Source organism: Lissotriton helveticus, chromosome 1_1 (assembly GCF_964261635.1).
Source record: "Lissotriton helveticus chromosome 1_1, aLisHel1.1, whole genome shotgun sequence".
NCBI classification, from domain to species: domain Eukaryota; kingdom Metazoa; phylum Chordata; class Amphibia; order Caudata; family Salamandridae; genus Lissotriton; species Lissotriton helveticus.
This window is the reverse complement of record NC_136057.1, coordinates 1,943,718,608-1,943,744,899: the sequence shown is the minus strand read 5'-3', so window position 1 is coordinate 1,943,744,899 and position 26,292 is coordinate 1,943,718,608. Positions and strand designations below refer to the sequence as shown.

Here is a 26,292-nt window from a genome sequence, read left to right as displayed (position 1 = left end):
AGGTAAAGGGCAAGAATGAGCTGTAATTAAGTCAATGCGGCACATTCCTGTCCTTTCCCTTGCGCTGGCGCCCTTTTGTCAGCCTAGTGCCAACACAGTCACCCTTGCACCATGCTGAAAGGGTGCATGTCCCCTTGGAAGGTGTAAGATTTTGGCGCATCCCCGGGTTTGCAAGTTCTTGTAAATCTGAGGATGCGTCAAAATCCATGGGATCTGTGTGGTACCCACGCAGTGCCCATGGAACGCCTACCCAGGGCAGAGTAACACAACGCAGAGATTTGCGCTGCGTTACTCCAGATGTTTGAAACAACTGAGAGGCACGCAAAGTGGCTTTGCATGGCTTCAAAAATCTCATTTAGAGGTTTGTGTCATGCATGTACCACATTGCGTGGTACAAACGTGACTCAACCCTCTCATAAATAAGTTCCTCAGTCTCTCTCCGCAACCAAATTAATTTCAACCAATATGCCAATGATTTAGTCTGAGGCCCTGTTCAACTCACATGTCACACAGATTCTTCACAGTGCCCCCTAATACAGGAGAGGCTCCTCCGCTAAGGCGGAGGAGCGTTGCGCCACTGCACTGTGAGCAGGTAAAAAAGGAAAAGATGAAATGATAACCCATTGTTATCATCATTTTATTTTTCCTAGTTGCTCAGCGGGTTGGGGGCGATGCTGACTGTGATAGGAGCAAGGGGAGGAGTGGTGAGCATTTTGTAGGTGCGCTTGACGGTTTGGCCAGCCGTTTTGGGCCTGCCAAACAGTCGTGCGCACTTTGAATGTTCTCCACCAAGCTGTATTGCTCAGTCTGATGGCCCCTCTCTGCGCGCGGAACCAAGGCGCTTAAACTAATCACAACGCTGCTATTAGCAGTGTCGTGATTGTCTAGGGGAGTCTGGAAGCCTGGGCGCTTCCTGTTCCTGCTCCTGGAGTCCTGGAAGTCGGCGAAGAGGAATGAGAGGCGGTGACTGGAATGGAGGAAGTGTGTTTAAAATGTTTTTTTTATTCCCGCCTCCCTCACCCCCAGGACCCGCCCAATTAAGTAGCAGCCACCACTGCCACTGCCCTAATGTAATCCCTGCACTGTTAAGCCATCTCTATCCTTGCTACCTTCCAGAATTATCTCATTTGAAATGTTGATCTGTCTCCAAACAACCCGTCACTCAAACACCTCCTCGTTTGAAATCACTCCCATTTGATCCCTCCATCCTTTGCAGCAGACATTGTAAATACTCAAATTGTTTATGCACAGCTCTGTTTGCAGTATCACTGTGGCCTTCTGCGCTGTGGTTCTACTATCCCCTCTTTCCTTCGCATTTCTCTCTTACCTTTTCTCCCTTTATTTTGAGCAGTCATTTTGCAGACTTCTTCTTGATTTGACCTATCGTGCTTGGGGTTGCCATCTCCTTCATTTGAGCTAATCATTAAATATTTTATAATATTTCTGATAATCTCCAACAGATTACAGTTGGGCAGTCTGCTCTCTCATAGGCCCTGCCACTACACTCAATGGTAGTAGGCTTTTAGCAAATAGGAAAATGTGTATAATCTGGTGAAATATTCCTTCTGCCCTTGTGTGAGTTTTAAGAAGGCGAAGACTCACCAACTTCGATTTGGTATCTGAAAGTGCTGTGGAGTGCAGATAGAGAGAGTAAATACCGTGACTTTTAGGAGGTCCTTAAAGATTGTATTATAGTTGGAGCTCTTTCCAAGTGATTTGTTGGCATTATTCTTTTGGTTATTATTGCTATATAAGATACATGACTGACTGAGATTTGGACGGTGATTTGCTAATATTTTGAACTGGCTTTGCGTCATAAAGGTAACCAAACCAGAAATATTTTATTTTTATAATTAACTTCCCAGTGCAAAACTTTTGTACTGGACATTAACTAAATGTTACACAAAGCAGCGCAAAGCACTGCTTTGCATTACTTAGCGTCAAGGGGGCGTTTCATGGGCATTCCATGCAACTGTGCACACTTTTTGACACAAAATCCTATCTACCAAAAATGTGAGATAGGATTTGGTATAAAAAAAAATAGCCTTTCGAAACCAGGCATTAGAAGGATAAATGTTGTCATTTCACCTTTCTTTTCTGACTTTGCGTGTGCTGCTCTGTACACCAAACATACAAAGTAGGAAAGGTTTTAAATGCTGTCTGCGCATAGTATTTTATACTGGAAGGGAACCCTTCCAGTGCAAAACCTATGGTAGACTCTGGCACGCACCATAGCACTATGGCGCAAATGTGTGTGCCTGGAGCACGGCATCTGAAATCTGTGCCGGCGCTAGGGACAGGGGCGGTGAGAGACATATCTCTGTATATAGGGCGCTCTCCTGCTTCCTCCCTGTCACACCACGTAGTGCAGCATTATTGGCTTATGTGCTGCAATGGGTGACGCATTAGTACATTTGCCCCTTAGTATAGTGGCATGCAAAGTAATTTCAGACTACTTATTTAAGAATGTGAGTTAGTGTATGTTGTATATGTAGGAAGTGGGACTCCTGACAGAAATAATGTTAAAAAAAGCCGAGGCAAACTTTACTGGAAAGTGAAGGAGTTTGGAAATTGATGGTGGCCTCTGTATTGTTGCACAATCAGGAAATTGTTTGCCACCGCAACGTGGGGAGGCAAAAACAAAAAGATGAATTCTCAGAAGCAGCTAGAACTACGTTGGACAGAATGGATTATTCTTTGTGTTAAAGATGTCAGATTTCTCGTCAGTCCTTAATGATTTCAGGGACAACATGGATTATAGCTTGGCGTGGTGGCACTCCTGATGTTTTTCTTAAGACTTTAGAGCTAACCAGAGCACATGGATGTTAGCTTTGATGCCTTTAGGTTGGAATGGTGACCGGTTATTTATAAAGTGGAGAGCCATTTTGTTCAAATGAATTCACAACCTATATGACCATTGGAGTATCATGTTTTTGTTTGTGTACAGAAATAATAATGAAAGGGTGCATCAATCAACTTTGCCTTGATGTTTCTTTGTTGAGTCTGTGGCATCTGCTGGGATTCTGTGCCTGTTGTCTGAGTTGTTTTGAGGCTCTGTTGCTGGGCACTAGCTGGCACTTGCATTTTGTGATGTGTGGCTTATTGTTGTTATTTCTCTTCTCCTTCAGGTTGGCCCAGAGGGAAAAACTAAACCAGTTTCTTCTTTTCTACAAACCTTTCGTGAACCATTATCCCAAAACCCCACTAAAGACCAACCACCGACTACAGATTTTATGAACATTATTGGTCATGATGCCAACATCAAGAAGAAGTCCCTGGAGGCAGAGGAAGTCCTGGTCTCCATCGAGGTAAGCTTTTGTGACAAGGTGGTTTGTGGCATCCATTCTTTTGAAAGGTACATGCTGATTACCATGGGAAACGAACTAGTCCTTTATTTTCCCAGTCAACAACTAAATGTAGCTGGTGATGGTATCAGCTTCTCTAAATCTTCTCCATGGCCTTTGAGATGCGCGTCAGAAGTAAAGATATACATATACACAAAAGGGGGCCAACACATATTTGGGGAAACTGAACTCAGGCCCAACTACCACGCAGACACCCCAGTGTGTGAGTAGGTCATGCTAAGGGAGGAACCAGAATTCAAAATACAATAAAGAACAATCACCTTTTGGCTTTGTCAATGTTTTGTGCTACTTCTGTTCTGCCTGTGCAAAAAGGGGAAAAAAGCTTGTGTGCTTATAAGGAACAGTATCAGCAAAAACAAAGCCAAGTCATTCCAGCCTTTTGACATATCTTTGTGCATGTCCAGTATTCCATCATGTGGCTTTTTTTAATTTTTCACTTTTAATTTACAGTTCCAATAGGGCAGACACCAGACTTGGTGCGGTAAATTGAAAAAAAGAAACGAGAAGGGGGCTGGCTGGTTGCAAATTTGAGCTGCTGGGCCTTCCTAAAAATAAATTGTTTTACAATAGATCGCCATTGTGAGGGGCAGAGGAGCCCTGGAGGTGATGGCGGGGTAGAGAGGTGAGCGCCAGAACAGGACAGGAGGGAATGGGGGATTTGCGGAGCAGCAGGGAGCTGGGCAGCAAGGGAGGAACTAGGGGAATGTTAAAAAATTAAAAATAAACCAGACTGGGAGGGATGTGCGAAGCAACCAATGAGCTTCATGGTGGGGGGAGGAAAACAACATGGAAACGTGGGGCTGAGATTTGAGGGGAGAAACAGCATAGGAGGGAGAGAGGAGAAATATACATGCACTCATATGGAGTTCTGAAATAAAAAGAATTTCTCTGAATGTAAGCAGCGTAAGGATACATGTCATCCAATCAAAAGGATGGCAAAGGCTATGCTCAAATCGAGGAGATAACAAGTAGAGAAATAAAAGCCATTGCATAAGATGCTAGCTAATGGGTTTGACAAGAAAGCCAACCAATAGTAAGAAAAAGGATTGACCCAAAACCCACTTTAAATATTGGGATTGTCCACAATAGATCTTGTACAAAAGCTAAATACCGGCTGCCTGTAAGTGAGACTTTAAAGTCCATATTACTCCTATATCCAACTCCTTAGAGATATTGGCAAAACTGATATAATTAATACATTACTCACTGACATGAGCTGGTAATGGTGTTTAGAAAAAAAGGGAAAGGGTAAAAAAAATAGCCCTTCGCTGTTGGCGAAGAGCTTATTGCTGGTGTATAATAAAAGGAAAAATGTACCAAACCTTTTAGTGGCAAAAAGTCCTTCTCAGGGATATATATATATATATATATATATATAGATATATAGATATATAGATATATATATATATATATATATATATATATATATATATATATATATATATATATATATATATATATATATATACTTATATATATATATACTTATATATATATCTATCACTGGGTGGTTATTGTTAGGTCGCTGTTTCTATAAGAACTGCCTTTTATTAAACATTGCACTGTGTGAATTAATGACACATAGATGTGACTATAATTATTAGTAATTTTTTGACAAAGACAATAGGCATGCTTTATATATCTTGATATGTTGACCCCTTCACCTTTTATATTTTGGTGTTCTCACCTCCGTTATATTCTAACATCACCTAGTCAACCGGGCGCACTCTTGGGGGTTTGAGAGTCAGGCCCTGCAGCCAACCCCATGCTGCTCATGTCCAAAGGCCCTGCGCGGGGTGGGGTTGGCTTTACTTATGGTAATAAAATATGACTTTACATTAAAAAAAAAAGTTTAAAGTGACAATATAGTTAGGTATGATGATAACATCTTTACTTCGCATTTAAAAAACCTTGGCAATTCACAGAAAAAGGTTAATGTAACATTATAGTTAGGTACAAAATGTCAGTTAAAACATACCATTTTAAAACCAATGAAAATCACCAGTTAGGGTTATCTCAAGTAACTGTAACCAGTGCCCTATAGTAACTCACCACACAATACAATATAGCATACAATACAGGCTATTCCAAACCATAACCATATAATACAATGGTAGGCCATGCCACACCGTATCATACTATTCTATATTATGCAATGACAGGCCATACTATACTGTAAAAAAATGACGTGGCATACCATATCATACAGCGACAGACTATACCATGCTATGACAGATTCTGTTCTGTTCGGTTCATAAAACTTTATTCGGCTAGTAAACACAGCCATAAAAGTAGATGAAGCATATAATAAATACAATTTAGGGGGGCGCTAGAGGGCGCACTGCGCGATGGCTGGCTGAAAAGGCAGCTCCGCCGGACGGACTGGAAATCACGAGTTTTATACCGTTTCTAACACTTGACATCGGTGTTGCAGTACAAGATCCACGAGCGGAATATGCAGGGCGATTAATGAGAGCTACTTGAGGCCACATCTGCTGATATGCGCGGAGCAACTCGCCTCGGACCTGCTGGCCAGGAACTTTCATAGACCGGGTAAGATGGCGCCCGCAACCAACTCGGCTCGCAAGGGTTAACTGCCGCCTGTCCGAGACCCACCGGAGAAACGCCTAAGGCTGTAGTAGCATAGCCGCTTATTTTACGGAGATGTTGTGATCTACATGCCTGCGAAATTGAGACATTTCAGTAGTGGTGGGCAATGCTTGTCTACACGAAGAACGACAAAATGGCGGCTCCCTGCGCTAATAACGGCCCGTAATTCTGCACTCCTGAGGTGGACGCATGCCCTCATATCTGCGCACTATTTACTCCACAGTGGATGGTGGGTGGCACGATCTCCCTATGCATTCTGCTGCCCGAATGCTAATAATAGCCTCTGTACGGGCTGATTCAAACGGAGACACGGCTATGGCGCTCTAATAAGATGTAAAATGGCGGCGCCCATAACGTACAGTGCGATATATGTGATATGCAACATGATGACCTACGCTGCTGTGTATACCGCATCATATCACCGTGATAATGCGGAACCTGCAGATACTGAACAACTGTGGTAGTGGCTGCATCGCTACCTAAGAACGCCTATTAACGACACTCTGCCCATTTCCCTGTCGACTCTCTCCGACTGGCTGGAGAATGAGCCGGGGATGATTAAACGCATCAGAGTCCACGCACAAAGTCACTACAGTGCACACGTCGAATTGCTTTATGCCACCCCTGCTGTGACACTGTGACACACCTGATTCTTGGAGCAACAGCGGAGCGTTGCACAAACGAGCTCCACCACCTCCGTTATAAGGCTGTTAGATTCACGAAACATCTCATGGTGGTGTATTTTGTGGGAAGCACGGTATCTCTTGCCTGCCAAGTCTGATAAAACTGCCTATGTGACATCTAGCCTCACCGCCGTTGTGGCGTGGTCATTGGATGGTGCGAAACGCATGACACAAGCTCCAACAGCTTCCCTACTGAGGCGTGTCTTCGGGCACAAGTGTACGCATTTCATCCTGTGCACGCGTTCTGGAAGCACAGTCCTATCACAGCGGTATGGACCCAGTTACACCGGCGGCGTTGTAATTGAGGGCTGTGGTGCACGTGCTCACATAGCTACAGCTCCACCGCGGAGGGTGACGTCTAGTTCGCATTACCACTGTTAAACACATAACGGGGATAGTGTCCTGCCATCATTCGAGTGCTGTGTCATACTGCGCCGGATTGCGGACCATAGCGACGGTTGCCGTTCCAAGATGGGGAATCCGGACAGGCAGCAAACTAAGCTCAACTTCGAGCAACGCAGGACGACACGGACACCTGCGTCACATTCGGACACGGAGACAGACACGGGGGAGAGCACGACGCAGGGGATGGAATCCATTCTGAAAGCCATCCAGTCCACCCTCCAGGACTTGAACGGTAAGCTGGACCACCTCACCTGCCGCGTGGATAATATGGCAGCAAAGATGGACAAGCATGGCGAAAGGCTAGATGAGGCTGAAACCAGAATATCGGCGGTGGAGGATGAAGCACGCACGAGCACATCTAAATGCGCTGTTTTCGAAAAAATACTGGAAGTAATAAGGTCCAAGTCGGAGGATTTGGAAGCCAGGTCACGTCGCAACAATGTACGCATCGCAGGTGTGCCAGAATCCACAAACACGGGCAAAATGGAGATGTATGTGGAGTAACTCTGTCTGACACTGTTTGGCAAAGACGCACTATCACCGGTATTCATCGTGGAGAGAGCTCACCGTACCCTGGCACCACGTCCCCCGCCAGGCACACCACCCAGGCCAATAGTTGCACGCATATTGAATTATCGCGACAGGGATGCTATATTGCGGATGGCTCGCGAGCATAAAGACCTCACCTTCCAGAACAACCGACTGGAATTCTATCCTGATTACACGATGGCGGTGCAACAGGCCCGCAAAGAATTTAACACAACAAAAACCACACTACGTGATTTAAAAATAGAATATGCTATGTTGTACCCGGCGCGTCTGAAGGTAACCTGGAATGGCAAATCAACGATGCTCACCACACCAAGGGCAGCGCACGAATTCATCAAAACCATTGTGGCCGCCCGGAAGAACAGAGGAGAGCAGGAACATGACGAGGATTGAAGCTCTGCTGAAAACAGACACTGTCGGTATCACTGATAATCACGGCTGTCCCAGGCGATCTGGTAGGAACTGCCCTGTCTGTTATACCTGCTACCTGGGCACCCTACCAGTGGTAAGTCCACTTTCTGAAACGTTACCAGGCAATAGTACACATGTCTTTATAAGCGTACATGAAGTTAAACTGTCTCGATATGCAGTGGGTACTATATTGCCTGAAGTGTGCAGGACCTTAGCACATAACTTTATTATAATAGGTGGGTGTGTATCCCCTACCTCACAGAGATGACTGGAGATTGGACCTGGGTGAAGAACGGTCATTGCATGGACTAGGAAGGTATAGATGTAACTACGGATGTAGCGCTGGTTGTCCTAGAGACCATGCCTCAGAGACATTGCGTTGTGACTGCCTTCATGTATATCTCCGTTTGCTCCACACACTAGTTTCATTACGCTACGGGTACAGGGTGAATCTGCTTTAACATGCTGATGCTGTGTTCTCTCTGTGCAAATTCTGGGAAATTGACAGACCTGTGCCTCATGTCCTTGTAATTATAATAGGTTGGGGGGAACTGTTTGGGTACGATGCTGCCACTTAGATAAGAGGCGACTATGGCTGCCATTCATGTGAATGTGTTTTGCAAAATTGGTCCTCTTTACACGTGATCGGATGTTCGCGCCTTTGGATGTGCTGTGGCGTGTCCGCTCTACCGCCATTGCATCTGGCACAGCATCTGCTCCACCTCAGGTTAGATTGCTTGCACACTGTCTCACGTGTAATGCCATGAGCGCTAGTGTAAGTTGCACGCCTTGCAGGATGCTGTGATATGTATGGGCTCTTTGAAATGCACTGTTAATTGCTACCATGGTATAGTTTGGTATATTACTTAGGACACTATTTGATAGCGTAGTCCGTCCACATCCGTTAATTCGGATGGAGACGTGTTGTCCAGGCGGACCCCCCAATGGGTGATCCCCGCGAAAGTTCTATGAAATTGGGGTGTTTAACTGGGGTGTGGCATCAGCAGGATTGTGCTGCTGTTGTGGGAGGGGGGTGGGACAGGAGGGTCACTGTTTTAGCTCATGGATCAGACTACTTAAGATGCGCTGCCTACATCCAATCGAAAAATGTATGTTGTTTTCAATATGGTGCCTATGTGCAATATGTGTTGACTATCATGAGGAGATTTTGTCAGGATGAGACAAAGAACGTTCACGGATCACACTATTGGGCCCCATGACTGAGCCTACGTTAGCTACACAAACGTTACATTTGCTCACTTGGAATGTAAGAGGGTATGCAAATCCCAAAAAGATACGTCAGATATTTACATGCCTGAACAGGTGGCACATTGACATTGTTATGTTCCAGGAAACACACGATGCTCCGCACTCACATGCACAGGTGGGAAGGAGATGGGCAGAAACTATTCACTGCTCCAAATACTCATCGTACTCTAGAGGGGTCTCCATTCTGGTTAGGAAAGGTACGAACTTCAGAATTGACACAACAACACTAGACACGAATGATCGCTACATTATACTCAGGGGTAGGATACGAGGTCGGCGACTGACACTAGTTAACACATACGGCCCAAACACTGATGAACCTGACTTTTATCACGAGGTATGGCAACAGCTCCACACTGAGGATATGCACACTTTGCTTTGGGGTGGTGACCTAAATATCGCTCTTGATGATAGTCTGGACAGATCAGACAACACGACGGAACACCATACACGGGCCCGGGCCAAACTACACGACATACTTTTAGATTTAAATATCAAAGATATCTGGAGGGCACGTAACCCAGGAGTCAGAGAGGCGACGCATGCGTCGGCGGCACATGGCAGCTGGTCACGCTAAGACTACTGGCAGGGGTCTGATGACCTACTGTTGTGGACCAGGACGATTACACACATGCCCAAGACGCTTTCAGACCACAACCCTATCAAGCTGTCCCTACAAATTCCTAACTACACACCACCACCATACAGCTGGAGGTTCAATGCTGCGGCGCTTACTTTCAACTAAATGAAACATCCACCGACGATGCTGGCCTCTTATGGGAGGCGTTTAAAGCCACAATATGCGGTGTCTGCATCTGCACATCGGCAGGGATATTGCGTGATATCAGAACACAGCTGTCTCGTTGCGAATCCAAACTCAGTAGGTTAGAACATCAGTATGAAATAACGCCACAGCCCTCTATCCTTAGTGAAATTAGAGACACACTACCTGAACATCAAGCATTTGCAGCTGATGAAATTAAATATTTGAGTAAAAACCACATAGCCAGAGCGTACAGAGAGGGTGGGCGTCACGGGAGGATACTGGCGGCTAAAATCTGTGCCGGCCGTAAAACCCACATTATAACGCAGATTAAAGGGGAAGATGGGAGGATACACACGGATCAACAGGGTATACTGCAGTGCTTTGTCCAAAACTACAGTGACTTGTATAAATCACGGCCGGTGGCCACGCAGCAAGAAACGCTCCATTATCTGGAGGACGTCGCCATTGCATGGCTCTCCGACGCACAAAGGCAATATTTATCTCTGCCTGTCACTGTGGAGGAAGTGACGGAGGTGATCCAATCATTGCCGAATGGCAAGGCCCCGGGTCCTGACGGATTCACCTGTGAATTCTACAAAACGTACAAAGATATCCTAGCGCCTCGGCTTGTTGCTATGTTCGGGGCCGCGCATGACACCCAGATACTACCATCTACGTGCGTCAGGCCCTACTCATAGCGCTTCTTAAACCAGGTAAAGATCCTGATGAATGTAACTCATATCGTCCACTGTCTTTGCTGAATGTGGATTCAAAAATTCTCGCAAAAATTCTCTCTACGCGATTACAACCGCTCATGCCGAACTTGGTCCTCCTGGACCAGTTGGGTTTCATACCCTCCAGAAACACCGCACACAACACTAGGACACTTTTTGCAGTCTCACATTACATGTCACTGACCACGAAAGCTGTAGCGGTTATGCTGGACGCCGCAAAGGCATTTGATTCCATTGAATGGTCCTATCTAATTACAATACTCCACAGGATGGGCTTCCCTCTAATATTTATTCAATGGATCCAGTTATTGTACACGCAACCTACGGCCAGAGTTAAAATCAATGGTTATGTCTCGGATGCCTTTAATATAGAACGTGGGACCAGACAGGGCTGCCCGCTATCCCCTCTCCTATTTGCCATCGCCCTGGAACCACTGGCCTGCACAGTTCGGCAGAAGAACCATCACCTAGCACTCCAATTCCCAAGCAGACCCTTGCATATTTCCCTTTATGCAGACGACATGCTCCTATATGTTCGTGACGCCGTGAAAAATCTGGACCCCCTCTTGCGTACATTTATTAAATTTGGGGGGTTCTCGGGACTACAGATAAATTGGGACAAATCCTTGATATTCCCACTAACAGACACTACACTGCCGCATGCAATAGAATACCCATTGGAGTGGCAGACAGATCCCGTACGCTACCTGGGGATTTGGTTCCATAGGGACCCAGAAATAGTAATTAGGACGAATTATGGAAAAGTAATAGACACCCTAGAGGACAAAGTTAAGAGGTGGATACAGCTCCCGCTATCGCTGGCTGACCGCATAGCGATTGTTAAGATGGTAGTGCTTCCTAAACTCCTCTACCTCTTCAACAATTTCCCCATTCAGCCACCAAGGGAAGTTTTCAAGCGTATAACTACGCTGGTGTTGAATCTGATTTGGGCAGGTAAGCAAGCATGTATCGCACTAGCTGTATTAACATTACCATACTCCATGGGAGGGTGGGGGGTACCAGACTTGTTATTATACTACCTATGCGCCCAAGCACACTATGCCAACTTTTGGTACCATCCAACTCCATATTTGACCCACGTAGCTATTGAGGAGGGCGACGCTAGGCCTGTCCCACTGGATGCCATCATCACACATGATAGACCTCCTCTCCACAACAAGGACATTAATTCAATTGACACCACGACTGCAGCATGGAGACGGTTAGGTAAACTGGCACACAAAATGCCACTCTACGCTCCTGCTTTACCGCTCCACCACCATCCCAATTTGTCAGTTACGGCTGAAACCGTGGGTATGGATCTACTAAATCGAGTGGGGATAGTCTCAATGGGTGACCTATATAAAGATGGAGTATTGCTCACGGTACAGGACTTGGACTATATACAGAACCCAACGTTATTATTTCAATTCACATTCCACAGGCTGAAAGGTGCGATTAGACAACATTACCCTACCTTTCCTGATGAACCACCTACTCTAGATACACTACAACTCGTCCTGACAGCCCCGAACACCAGACACTTAGTATCTCGACTCTACGCAATGGCACAGACGGAAATAGGCCAGAGGGCTACCAGAGCTCAGGAACGTTGGAACCTAGTTCTGGAGGTCCCCCTCACAGACAAAGACTGGGAGACTGCTTGCACGCTGACTAAACTGCTCACACCTAATGGTAATTTGCGGATTATACATTTTAAGTACCTACACCAGGCATATTATACCCCGGTTCAATTGCATAAATATGGTTTGCGGGATGAAGCACGATGCAAACGGTGTGGCTACGACCAAGCTGACTTTGTCCATTTAGCATGGCATTGTGCGAGGGTTCAACACTATTGGACAGAAGTAGTAACTGTATTGTCTGAAATGGTGGGGGTTGCCATTGAATGTACTGTTCGCTGCTGTCTCCTGGGTCTACTGGGAAAAGTGAAGGCCACAAAGCTAAGTTCTGTGCGGTGGCCTTGCTGTTGGCTAAACGCAGAATCTCAATGTGCTGGGAGAGTACCAATGTACCATCGGTCAAACAGTGGCTGAGGGATATGTCTTACTGCCAGGACACGCTATGTACTTATGAAGAAATGTTGCCACCTAGGGCCCGACCTAAAAACTATTGGGTGTACCTGACGACCTACCTGAATGCACACGCAGCTGATTGAATGTCTTTTCTGAAAGTTACGTTAAAAGCCTATTATCATTACTATTGTTTCAATGGCACAACGGCGCCGCAGTTCACTTCACGAAGTACTGTCGACTGGGTGGGGAGCGCGGTAGTGGAATGATCCAGTTTGGTTGATGTTTGTTCCGTATTTGAAAAAGTAAAATACCAAGACCATATATTATTGTTGACGCGGCCGTCCCGTAGTGGTTGTAGGCGACTTGCTGTGTATTTCTGTGCTGTCTATGAAGATTATTTACATGCCACATGCTTTACGGATCACAACGCTGCCGGCCTGATCAAGGTTGTAGGCACCAAGCTGTGTTTCGTTAACATACACTTTCAATAAAGGTCTTGGAACAATAAAAAAATAAAAATAAATACAATTTAAAAAATCTTAATGACTCAATAAAATATGGCTCACTACATCGCGATGTATTACATTGCTTGCTTTTACTACGCGGTCGTTACAACGACCGCATTGATAGTATTCAATGCAATTACATCGCAAGTCATTACAACGACTTGCACTAGGGGGTACACTGAACTTAGGAATAGTATTAATTACTATTCCTACTCCAGTTTGCGCAACAGTAGGGAAGGTGTTGGAATTCATTTCCAATACCTCAACGCCCCCAGGTCAAGTCGTTGTAATGACTGGCAATGTAAATGCATTGTGTACTAACAACGCAGTCGTTGTACCAACCACATTGTAATAGTAGTGCATTGTAAGTGCTGTAAACGCTGTTTCCCATTTGTAACACAAGATAAATAACTATTTCCACCTTCCTAGATAGAATGACATATAAAGAGCGACTGACGATTTTGTTCTCTCGTCAGCCGTTCGCAAGGCAGATCTACACTGAAAAAAACTTTCTTTATGTTATGTTAAATATATTTATCAAGCGCACGTTCATCACACAGTTTCTTGGTGCTAGAGTGGAGGCCATTTTTTAATCATCCTCTTAGCGATAACACCTAGGCAGGGTATGACCAATTAGGCAAATTAAACAACCTACTAAAAGATGAATTAATATAAGCTAAATAAGTAATACATGAAACGATATCCATGGTTAAGCAGTCCAGTATAATTACTCTGGTAAGGCTAGTTTCCTCTGTTGTCCATAGAGAAAACCACAATAACAAAGGTCTTACCAAAAGTTTATCTTCTAAAGGCTGCAAGCTGACCTCCTGGTGAACAATCGTAGTTGAGAGAGAAGAAGGAAAACATAATAATCCTTTTAAAAATCAATTTTTCGCAACTCGCAAAGCCGTGCTAGGGGCGTAACCCCATAGAACAGCCCGTATGTTGCGGAGGTCACCCCTCTTGCTTTGTAGATATCAGTCATTTCCCTAATGGGCCAGCTGCCTAATTTAGAGAAAAATGTAAAATCCCTTGTGAAACTCTACTCATTTTAGTTATAGTATTTAGAATCTGTTGGGCCCATGAACCACTGCGTGTAACCAAGACTCCCAAATAGCTATAAAGAATTTAGTGTAACAATAGGGGTATCATCAATAAAAAAAGTTCTAGATTGTTTTTGATTAGCCCTAAAAACCATGGTAAAAGTTTTAGATGTATTTACCACCATTATCCTGGAGGACATGAACTCCTCAAAGGCTTCATTAGTCTCTGTAAGCCTACGAGTGCCCTTATATACACTGACAGACCATACTATATCATACTATACAATGACAGGTCATACTATACTTTAGAATTATAGGTAAGCTACCATAAACCTATAATAACTGATGAAACCCTACTGAAAGGGAAATCGCTAACACCAGTGCAAACATATAAACACTGAAAAAACACCTGCACAACCACAAGCTAAGGGGCATATTTACAAGTCCCTATCGCCACCACAATGTCACTTTCAGTGATTTGATGGCGATAGGGGCCTCGCCCTATTTACAAGGCAGCGTTAAGTCACCTAACATGGCTTTACACTGCCTTGTAAATAAGGCCCCCTTTCATGAAGCGTGAAAGAGGAGGGCAATGGGTTTGCTGTGGGCATTCCACCGCAACACCCATTGATTCTGACGCTGCCCTCTATTTACAAGGGAGGCGTAAATAGGAGGCAGCACCAGAATTAAGTGTTTCATTTCTCCTCATTTTCGCTGTTTTCATATGTGCTGCACACAAAAAAATAGCAAAAAGCCAATGATTCTTTACGTACAGGAAGGTCCACCTTCCTGCACATAAACAATCATTTAAAAAAAAAAAATCAATTTTGCAACTTCTGTGTGTACTGCATTAAGCAGAACACATAAAAGATTGTTTATGTGCAGGAAGGGGGACCGTCCTGCACATAAACAATCTTCCTTCGCACTATGGTGCAAGGGTGCCTGCGTTGGTGCTAGGCTGCTAAACTTAGCAACAGCGCAGGGGGAAACTCAGGGCTCCACCATATGCTTGTAAATATGGTGCATCCCAGCCTTTCAGAAGTGGCGGAACGTGTGGTTAAGCCAAGGAGACTAATGTCACGCTCCGCCACTTCTTTGTAAATATGCCCTCAATGTCATTCAATGAAAGAAAAAGAGAGTAAAGGAGTCATTTTGAGGTCGAGCCTAGCGGCAGCTCCCATATTTTTCATTGGCTTATCTCATTGTATTTCGTAAATGCTGCCTTCAGTTTCGTTAATAGACTTGTTAGTCCCTCCTTAGTATGGCCTTGTCTTCATTTGTAACCTCCCATGGCGACTCGCCCCTTTACTTCGGTTGTTACACGGGACCTGTTATTTAGTCGGTAAGCACTATTTACTTTATTGAGTTTCTCTTACTGCAGACTGGACATGCTCTGCTTCAGCTGAAACCGCTTGTGTTTTTTAAGCACCACGTCCGCCCCCATAACACAGCACCCACTTTCAATCACTTTAACCCTGCATTATCTTGTGTCGGTTTCAACCCCCTAAGTAAAATGGATTTAGAAAGGATCAGCAAATAAGTCATGTGAATTCCAGGTAGCACATAATCCTGTGCTAATGGGCTGAAGCTGACAACAGAACATCTGGGTTACATGTCATCTGTACTAAAGCCACCTGACAGGTTGTTTTCAAAAGCTTGTTTTATTAACAACAACACTACCACCACCAATACCAACACCACCATCAATACCACCACCTCCACCACTACCATCAATTCCACCACCAATACCACCACCACCAATACCACTACCACCACCAATACCACAACCAATACCACCACCAATACCACTGCCAATGCCACCACCAATCCAATACCACCGCCAATACCAATTCCACCAAAACACCCACCACCAATACCACCACCAATACCACCATCACAACTACCACCACCAATGCCACCACCAGCAATACCACCACCACCAATTCTACCACCAGCAAAACCACCACCAATACCACCACTACCAATACCACCATCACCACCACCAATGCCATCATCACTATCACCACCACCAATACAACTACCACCACAAATACCACCACCAATACCACCACCAATACCACTGCCAATATCACCACCAATCCAATACCACCGCCAATACCAATGCCACCATCACAATACACTCACCACCAATACCACCAACACCAATACCACCACCAACACCACCATCACCAATAAGATCACCACCAATACCATCACCACCAATACCACCACCACCAATACCACCACGACCAATCCAGTACCACCACCAATCCAGTACAACCACCACAATCAATACCAATGCCACCGCCAATACCACCACCACCAATGCCACCTTCACTAATACCACCACCACCACCAATTGCACCACCACCAATACCACCTCAACCACCAATGCCACCTCCACCACCAATGCCACCACTAATACCACCACTAATACCATCACCAATATCACCCCACCACCAATACCACCACCACCATTACAGCCAATACCACCCCCACCAATACCACCACCAAAACCACCAATACCATCAACAAAACCACCACCACCACCAAAACCACCACTACCACCACTACCAATACCACCACAAATACCACTACCACTAATACCACCACCACTAATACCACCACCAATGCCACTACCAATACCATCACCAATCCAGTACAACCACCTCAACCAATGCCAGTGCCACTGCCAATATCACCACCACCAATACCACCTCCACCAATACCACCACCACCAATTGCACCCTCACCACCAATACCACCACCAATACCACCACTAATACCACCACTAATACCACCACCAATAGGACTACCAATATCACCACCACCACCAATACCATCCAACCACCAATACCAATACCATCACCAATACCACCACCACCAATACCATCACCAAAACCACTACTACCAATATTACCTCGGCCAATATCACCAATACCAATACCACCACCACCAAAACCACCACCAATACCACCACCACCAATACCACCACTACCAATACCACCACCACTAATACCAAAACCAATACCACCAACACTAATACCACCACCAATACCACCAATGCCACTACCAATACTATCACCACCAATTCAGTACAACCACCACAACCAATGCCAGTGCCACTGTCAATATCACCACTACCAATACCATCTTCACCAATACCACCACCACCAATTGCACCCTCACCACCAATACCACCACTAATACCACCACCAATACCACCACCAATTCCACCACTGCCACTACCAATACCACCACCAATACCACCTCCAATTCCATGACCACCAGAACCACCACCAGCAACACCACCACTACCACCAATACCAGTACCAACACCAATACTAGTACCACCACTAATGCCACCACCACCAATACTACCATCAGTACCACCACCATCACCAATACCACCACCTCCAATACCACCACCACCAATACCACCACCACCACCTCCAATACCACCACCACCACCTCCAATACCACCACCACCAATACCACCACCTCCAATATCAGTAACACCATCACCAATACCACCACCACCAATCCAGTACCACCACCACCACCACACCCAATACAAATACCATCACCAATGCCACCACCACCAATACCACCTCTACAAATATCACCACCACCATCAATACTACCACTCGTACCACCACTACCACCAACAATACCACCACCACCAATACCATCACCACCAATACTACCACCACCACCAATACCACCAATACCACCACCCTACCACCAATATAATCAATGCCACCAACAGCAATACCACCACAACCAATACCACCACCACTAATACCATCACCAGTACCACCACTGCCACCACCAATACCACCACCACCACCACCAATACCACCACCACCACCACCAATACCACCACCAATACCACCACCAATACCATCACCAATACCATCACCAATACCACCTCCACCAATACCACCACCATCAATACCACCACCACCAATACCACCACCAATACCACCTCCACCAATACCGCCAATACCACCACATCCAATACCACCGCCACCAATACCACCACCACCAATACCACCACCACAAATCCAGTACCACCACCACAACCAATACAAATACCATCACCACCAATACCACCTCCACAAATATCACCACCACCAATACCACACCACCAATACAACCACCACCAATACTACCACTCGTACCACCACCCATACCACCACTAATACCACCACCAATACCATCACCACCAATACCACCAATACCACCCTACCACCAATATCACCAATACCACCACCACCAATACCATCACTACCACTACCACTACCACCAATACCACCACCTCTGATACCACCACCACGAATACCAGCACCAACAATACCACCACACCAATACCACCACCAATCCCACCACAAATACCACAAATCCAGTACCACCACCAAAACCAATACCACCGCCAATATCAGCACCACCAATACCACCTCCACCAATACCACACCACCAATACCACCACCACCAATACCACCACCACTAATACCACCACCAATATCACCACCAATACCACCACCACCACCAATACCACCACCAATACCATCACCAATACCACCACCACCAAAACCACCAATACCACCACCAATACCATCACTACCAATACCACCACCACCACTAATACCAACACCAATACCACCACCAATACCACTACGAATTCCACCACCAATACCACTACTAATACCACCACTACCAATACCACCACCAATACCACCACCAATTCCACCACCACTACCACCAATACCACCACTAATACCACCACCACCAATACCACGACCAATACCACGGCCACCAATACTACCACCTTCAATACCACCACCACCAATACCACCATAAAAACCACCATCACCAATACCACCACCACCTCCTCCAATATCACCACCACCACCACCAATGCCAGTACCACCACCACCACCTCCAATACCACCACCACCACCAATCCAGTACCACCATACAACCAATACAAATACCATCACCAATACCAATGCCACCACCACTAATACCACCTCCACGAATACCACCACCCCAAATACCACACCAGCAATACAACCACCAATACCACAACCACCACCAGTACTACCACTGGTACCACCACCAATACCACCACTAATACCACCACCAATACCACCACCACCACCAATATCACCACCAATACCACCCTACCACCAATACCATCACCAATACCACCTCAACCAATACCACCACCACCACTAATACCATCACGTATACCATCACCGCTACCACCAATACTACCACCACCAATACCACCACCCCCAATTCCACCACCACCAGCAACACCACCAATACCACCACCACCAATAATGCCACCACCACCAATACCACTACCACCCCCAATACCACCATTGATACTACCACCACCAATACCACCATCAGTACCACCATCACCAATACCACCACCACCAATACCACCACCACCAATACCACCACCACCAATACCACCACCAATACCACTACCAATACCACCACCAATACCAGTATCCCCACCACCAATACCACCACCTCTAATACCACCACCACCTCCAATACCACCACCAATACCAACACCAGTACCACCACCACCGATACCAGCACCACGAATACCAGCACCAACAATACCACCACCATCAATACCACAACCACCAATACACCAATCCAGTGCCACCACCAACACCACCACCACCAATACCACCTCCACCAGTACCACCACCAATACCACCACCACCAATACCTCAACCAATACCACCACCACCAATATCACCAATCCAATACCACACCCGCCAATACCACCACCACCAATACCACCACCACCAATACCACCACCACCAATTCCACCAATACCACCACTGTTGCCACCACCACCAATACCACCACCATCACTAATACAACCACCACCAATACCAACACCAATCCAATACCACCACCACCACCAATAGCACCATCACCAATACCACCACCACCAATACCACCACCATCACCAAAACCATCACCACCAATACCACCACCACCAATACCACTACAACCAATACCACAGCCTATACCAGTGCCACCACCACCAATACCACCTCCACCAATACCATTACCACACCACCAATACCACCACCACCAACAATACTACCACAAATACCAACACTAATACCACCACCAATACCACCACCACCATCATTACCACCACCACCAATACTACCACCACCACTAATACCAATACCACCACCAATACCACCAAAAATACCACCAATACTACCACCAATTCCATCACCAATACCATCACCAGTACCACCACCACCAATACCACCACCATCTATACCACCACTACCAATACCATCACTACCAATACCACCACCACCAATTCCAGCACCACCAATTCCAGCACCACCAATACCACCAACACCAGCAACACCACCACCAATACCACCACCACTATCACCACCACCACCAATACCACCACTAATGCCACCACCAATACCACCACTACCACTACCAATACTACCACCATCAATACCATCATCACCAATACCACCACCAACCACCAATACCACCACCACCTCCAATACCACCACCACCAATACCCGTGCCACCATCACCAATACCACCACCAATACAGCCACCAATACCACCACCACCACTCATACCACCAACACCAGTACCAGCACCAACAATACCACCAATACCACCACCACCAATCCAGTACCACCACCACAACCAATACAAATGCCACCGCCACATACCACCTCCACCAATCCCACCACCATCAATACCACCACCACCACAAATACCACCAATATCACCACTAACACCACCACCAATATCACCACCACTACTGCCACCACCAGTACCACCACCACCAGCCATACAAGGTAGCAGCACGAAAGACTGGGCTAACATTATTCTGCTTGAGTTTTGTGTTAAGGGATGTCACTAAAATATTGTTTCTTCTTCCTTTTGCTCACAGTTTTGTGGTATTTGGCCTAAACAAGCAGGGTTTAGAAGCATGTGTTAGGTCTTATTTAGTTATTTTATAAACTGTAGAGAATAAGGAAATATCAAAATCATATTGTATTTGAAACACTCTCTACATAACCCTAATAAAACAGTGAAATCATACTCGATCGCCCTTATTAATGTCCGATCGCTCGGTAAGCACCGACAGGAAATATTTGAACTAATAGAGGACAAAAAACTAGATTTATTATTCATGACAGAAACCTGGATGGACAATTCATCCGACCCGGACCTTGTAATCGCTGTTCCCAATGGCTTCTCTATCTATAGATTGGATAGACAGTGTAAGAAAGGTGGTGGGATAGCAATTATTGCTCGCGACTTATATGCGGTTAGAACTAACACGATCCTGCTCCCCTCTTGTGAAGCTCTACAATTCTCCATTAAACTGACGCCCTCTGTTAACTTTAAAGGCATCCTCCTTTATCGACCTCCAGGGCATAGGTCCGGATTTGTCTCCGACATCAGTTCCGTCCTGGAAGTGTCAGCCCTCGACAGCTCTTTTACTGTCCTAGGCGACTTCAATTTTCATTTCGATAAACTTGAAGACAATGACACGGCTGCTCTTCTAGCAGATATGACAACTTTCGGCCTCCCTTTGCTGGTAAAATCTTTCACTCACGAAGGGGGCCATATACTTGATGGTATTTTTACCAATTTGGAGGACCTTCATGTCACCCAAATCCTTCCCCTAACCTAGACGGACCATCATGTCATATTGGCTTCACTGACCACTCACGACACTGGTGCTCCTGTGTCAAGTGCTAACCTTCGCCAGTCGTTTCTTGCATGGAATGACATCAATACCTCCAGTCTAGAATCACTCCTGACCATCTCCAATCCTCTCCTTTCACCTGATCCTAATACTGCCATTACTCAATTCAATGAGTGGGTGGGTTCCGCGACCACCGCTCTGGTTCAGGCTAAACAACGATCTCGCAATAGATCTGCTCCATCAGCCCCCTGGTACTCCGAGGCCTTAAGGACACAGAAACAACTGTGTAGGAGCAAAGAGAGGTATTGGCGAAGAGACTACTCCGAAGAGGCCAAAACCAAATACAAAGAAATGGTGGCTAAATATAAAACGATGATCACCGAGGCCAAGACTAAGTTCTACTGTGAAAGAATCGAACTATCTAAAAACTCTAATAAGGCTTTGTATGAAACCACCAAACAGCTAGCAGGCTATTCGCCCAATTTACATCCACCCCCCTCCCAACTGCTCTGCGATGCTCTGGCTAACTTCTTTTATAGCAAAGTCAATGACATCTATGCAACTTTTGCCAACTGTGCTAAAACCACCTCTAAAACCTCTTCCAACTCGGGTTGTATCCCCAGAACTGGCCCTTCACTCCTCCAGTTTGCGGATGTCTCTACATCTCAGATCAAGGCCATCATGTCCTCCATTAAATCGGCCTCTGCTCTTGACCCATGTCCCTTTAAAGTACTACTCCCGGTCATTGAAGTGGTTCTTCCTGCTATCACCACGATTTGTAATACCATGATAAGAACAGGCACCTATCCACTTACTTTAAAAAAAACACTCATAAAACCTTTGCTTAAAAAACCGAATCTTGACATGGATGAACTCAAGAGCTACCGGCCAATTGCTAGCCTCTCAGCCTTGGCGAAAATCGCCGAAAAAGCATTGAACTACCAACTCTCAGCCTTTATAGAGGAACACCACCTGCTTGATGACTCCCAGTTCGGCTTTCGTCAATATCACGGGACGGAGACGGCCCTGATCAAAGCCGCGGATGATATTAGATCTATCCGGGACACTGGGGGAACAGCATTTCCTATACTGCTTGACTTGTCAGCAGCCTTCGACACGGTTGATCATACCACCTTGATCGACCGTGTCGAGAATATGGGTGTTCAACAAAAGGCCAAGAAACTCCTGGCCTCTTTTCTGGCAGAAAGGACCCAGGTGGTCACTATGGGATCTTTCCACTCCTCCACCTTGTCGCTGCCATGTGGAGTACCCCAAGGCTCATCCCTGAGTCCAACACTTTTCAATATCTATGTGTCGGACCTCACCAATGTCATTCGAGCTCATGGGATGAGCCTCACATCCTACGCTGACGATACCCAGTTGGTCCTTGCCATCAGGAATGACGGCCAAAAAATAGCAGAAGAATTTGGGCATGCAAGCTATAGGGAATTGGATGGCCTCCAATTGCTTGAAATTGAATTCTGATAAGTCCGAAGTAGTTATCTTCGGAAATTTAACCCCGGAATGGTCCTCCCGCTGGTGGCCGTTGTCACTGGGTCCCCCTCCGGCACCTGTGAGCAGGGTGAGGAATCTGGGAGTCATGTTCGATGACCGTCTCACTTTTCTCCCGCATGCCAATCAGATTACCTCCTCTGCTTTTCACAAATTACGTCTTATTAAAAAAATACTCCCCTTCCTTCCGGCTACAGCAGGCAAAACTCTGATAACGTCCCTGGTACTGTCCACCTTGGATTACTGCAATGCATTATTTCTTAACACACAACAAAGAGTTCTTAACAAAATGCAAGTTATCCAAAATGCAGCTGCTAGGCTTTTGGGAGGAGTCCCCAAATTTCATTCAGTGTCAGAAACTATCAGAGAACTCCACTGGCTTTCCATCAGAAACAGAATAAAATTTAAGACCCTCTGTATAGTCAATAAAGCCTTGCATAACCAGGGACCAGCCTTTCTAATCCAAAACCTTACTCCCTATCGCCCCTCCAGATCTTTACGATCCTCCACTCTACATGAGTTAGTGGTGCCTCGTACCAAACTTGTGTCATGGGGAGACAAAAGATTCCTTGTGTCAGCACCTAAACTCTGGAACACTTTGCCACATGCCATCAAAATTAGCCCTTCTCTCTGGTCTTTCCGTAAGCAACTCAAGACCTGGCTTTTTAATCAGTGATCTCCTCCTCCCCCTCTATGGTGAATACGGCAGATATCTTAGCGCCGAGATGCCCAAGGGCCTTCGTTTGCGCTCTATAAATGTTGTAAAATAAATAAATAAATAAATAAATATTTGCCATTTTGGCTACGTTTAATTCTTTCACTGATAGGTACAATGGCTAGTTTCATAAGAATCTTTCCCAATATGTACCATCACATTTTCTCACAGACAGAGAATGGATGGAACCCTTTGATACATCAGCCCCCTTTTCTAGCTAGTTAGTATTGATAGGAGGTAAATTGCTAAACACCCTAGGCTATAAACATTAAATGCAAGGTGTAGTGACAGGTATATGTGAAAGGAGTGCTGTCACCAAGCATCTGGGATAGTGGCAAAAAGATGACACCAGGCTTTTGTAAAACATCGAACACAGTGTCACTTAGAATACCTCTGCAAAACGTTCTTACCAAGTTCTGCAAAGATTGGAGTGATATTGTTTGTATTTGCAGTGATTCAGCTATGTATATGTGTGATGACCTGTCAAAATCGATACCTGAGATGAAGTGCTTCCCTGTAAGAGATCCTTGCCACTTGCTAGATGGTATACTGAAAGCATCTTTACAATCTGCAGAGTTAAAGAAGAAAGCTATTGACTTTGCAGTCGATTCTGGGGCACTATTTTGTTATGAGTGGGAGCTAAAATTCAAATATTTCTCATTTTGTGCTTTGTGTGACATCAAAGAAAGAGTCATCCCAACTGTGTCATTTAGCATATGATTCTTGGACCTAGAGGCTGTGAATGCTATATTATTCATGTGGCGACCGTTTACAGAATCTTTGCTTAGTGATGATGCCAAAGGCAAGAAATGTAAGGATCTTCAGTCTCATATTGATAGTGATGTGAAAAAAATACAGTCTACTGCACTCTTAGATTTTTACAGGAAAACATAACTGCTGTAGTGGACATAATCAAAAAACTAGACTCGGAAAACACCCTTGTCTACCAAGTTTCCAGCGTAAATTGTGTAGATGCGAAACATCTCCTAGAGAGCTGGCTGGGCAACACGTTTAGTGACTGGCACTGCAATATGTTCCATGTTAGAATGCTTGCCACTTGGTAAGCAAATACATGTTGAGGAGCAATTTAGGAAATGTTATTTTACAATGCAGGAGAAATGGCTTGTAATGATGTCTCTTCACCAACCATGGCTTTTGAAGTAATTGAAACCTCACTGTGGTACTCTGTACAAGTTCTAGATCCCTCCCGTAAACAGGAATTTTCTCTGGAATTTGGAAAGTACTGCTTCATTTTTAACTGCTTCAATAGCTGTGAGGGCAAATGCACCCAGTTCAACGCATATGTTGCCGAACCTTTCCTAGAGAATCACAATCAGTATTGGCATGGAAAGCTATGTCAGTGGCCAGAGTTAGCAAATTACTGGCTGTCTTGGCGATTCCCATCTCAAGTGCCAATGTTGAGAGGGCCTTTTCACAGATAAAAGTTACATGGGAAGGAAAGAGCGAGCATGCATGAACAAAGACTCACTAAAGAAGTATTGTATGGTGTACTACAATAAGTTTGATTTGTAAAAATGTATTTGGACCTCTTATACTCTGTACGTACATTGTCTATTTAGCATGCACTATCAGGGCACAAAGCAAACAATATTTAAAAAAAGTTCCATAAACACCGGAAAAACGCTGTTTCTGTTGTTTTGAATGGCATGAATATGTGTAAACACTGATAACCACTGTTTTTTAAATCACTGGAAACCACTGAAAAAACCCCACCAGAATTTACCATAAATAGAAACTGAAAACAGGAACGCCTAATTATAGGCCATCCCACACCATACATTACAATGGGAGGCCATACCATACTATACATATCATGCCATACTGTACTACAATTATATCATACCTTAACGTACTATACAATACCATATTGTAATGTACAATACAGGCCATACCATATTATACAATGGCTGGCCATGCCATATCATA

At 45.2% G+C, this 26,292-nt stretch overlaps 1 protein-coding gene across 1 annotated transcript in view; it reads left to right on the top strand.

Annotated features, from left to right (window-relative positions):
- AXDND1 (axonemal dynein light chain domain containing 1) overlaps nucleotides 1–26,292 on the top strand; it is a 532,992-nt gene that overhangs the window by 403,826 nt on the left and 102,874 nt on the right. The window contains exon 23 of the mRNA XM_078643748.1: nucleotides 3,129–3,308. Within this exon, the coding sequence (XP_078499874.1) occupies nucleotides 3,129–3,308 (180 nt within the window). The remainder of the gene's footprint in view (nucleotides 1–3,128; nucleotides 3,309–26,292) is intronic.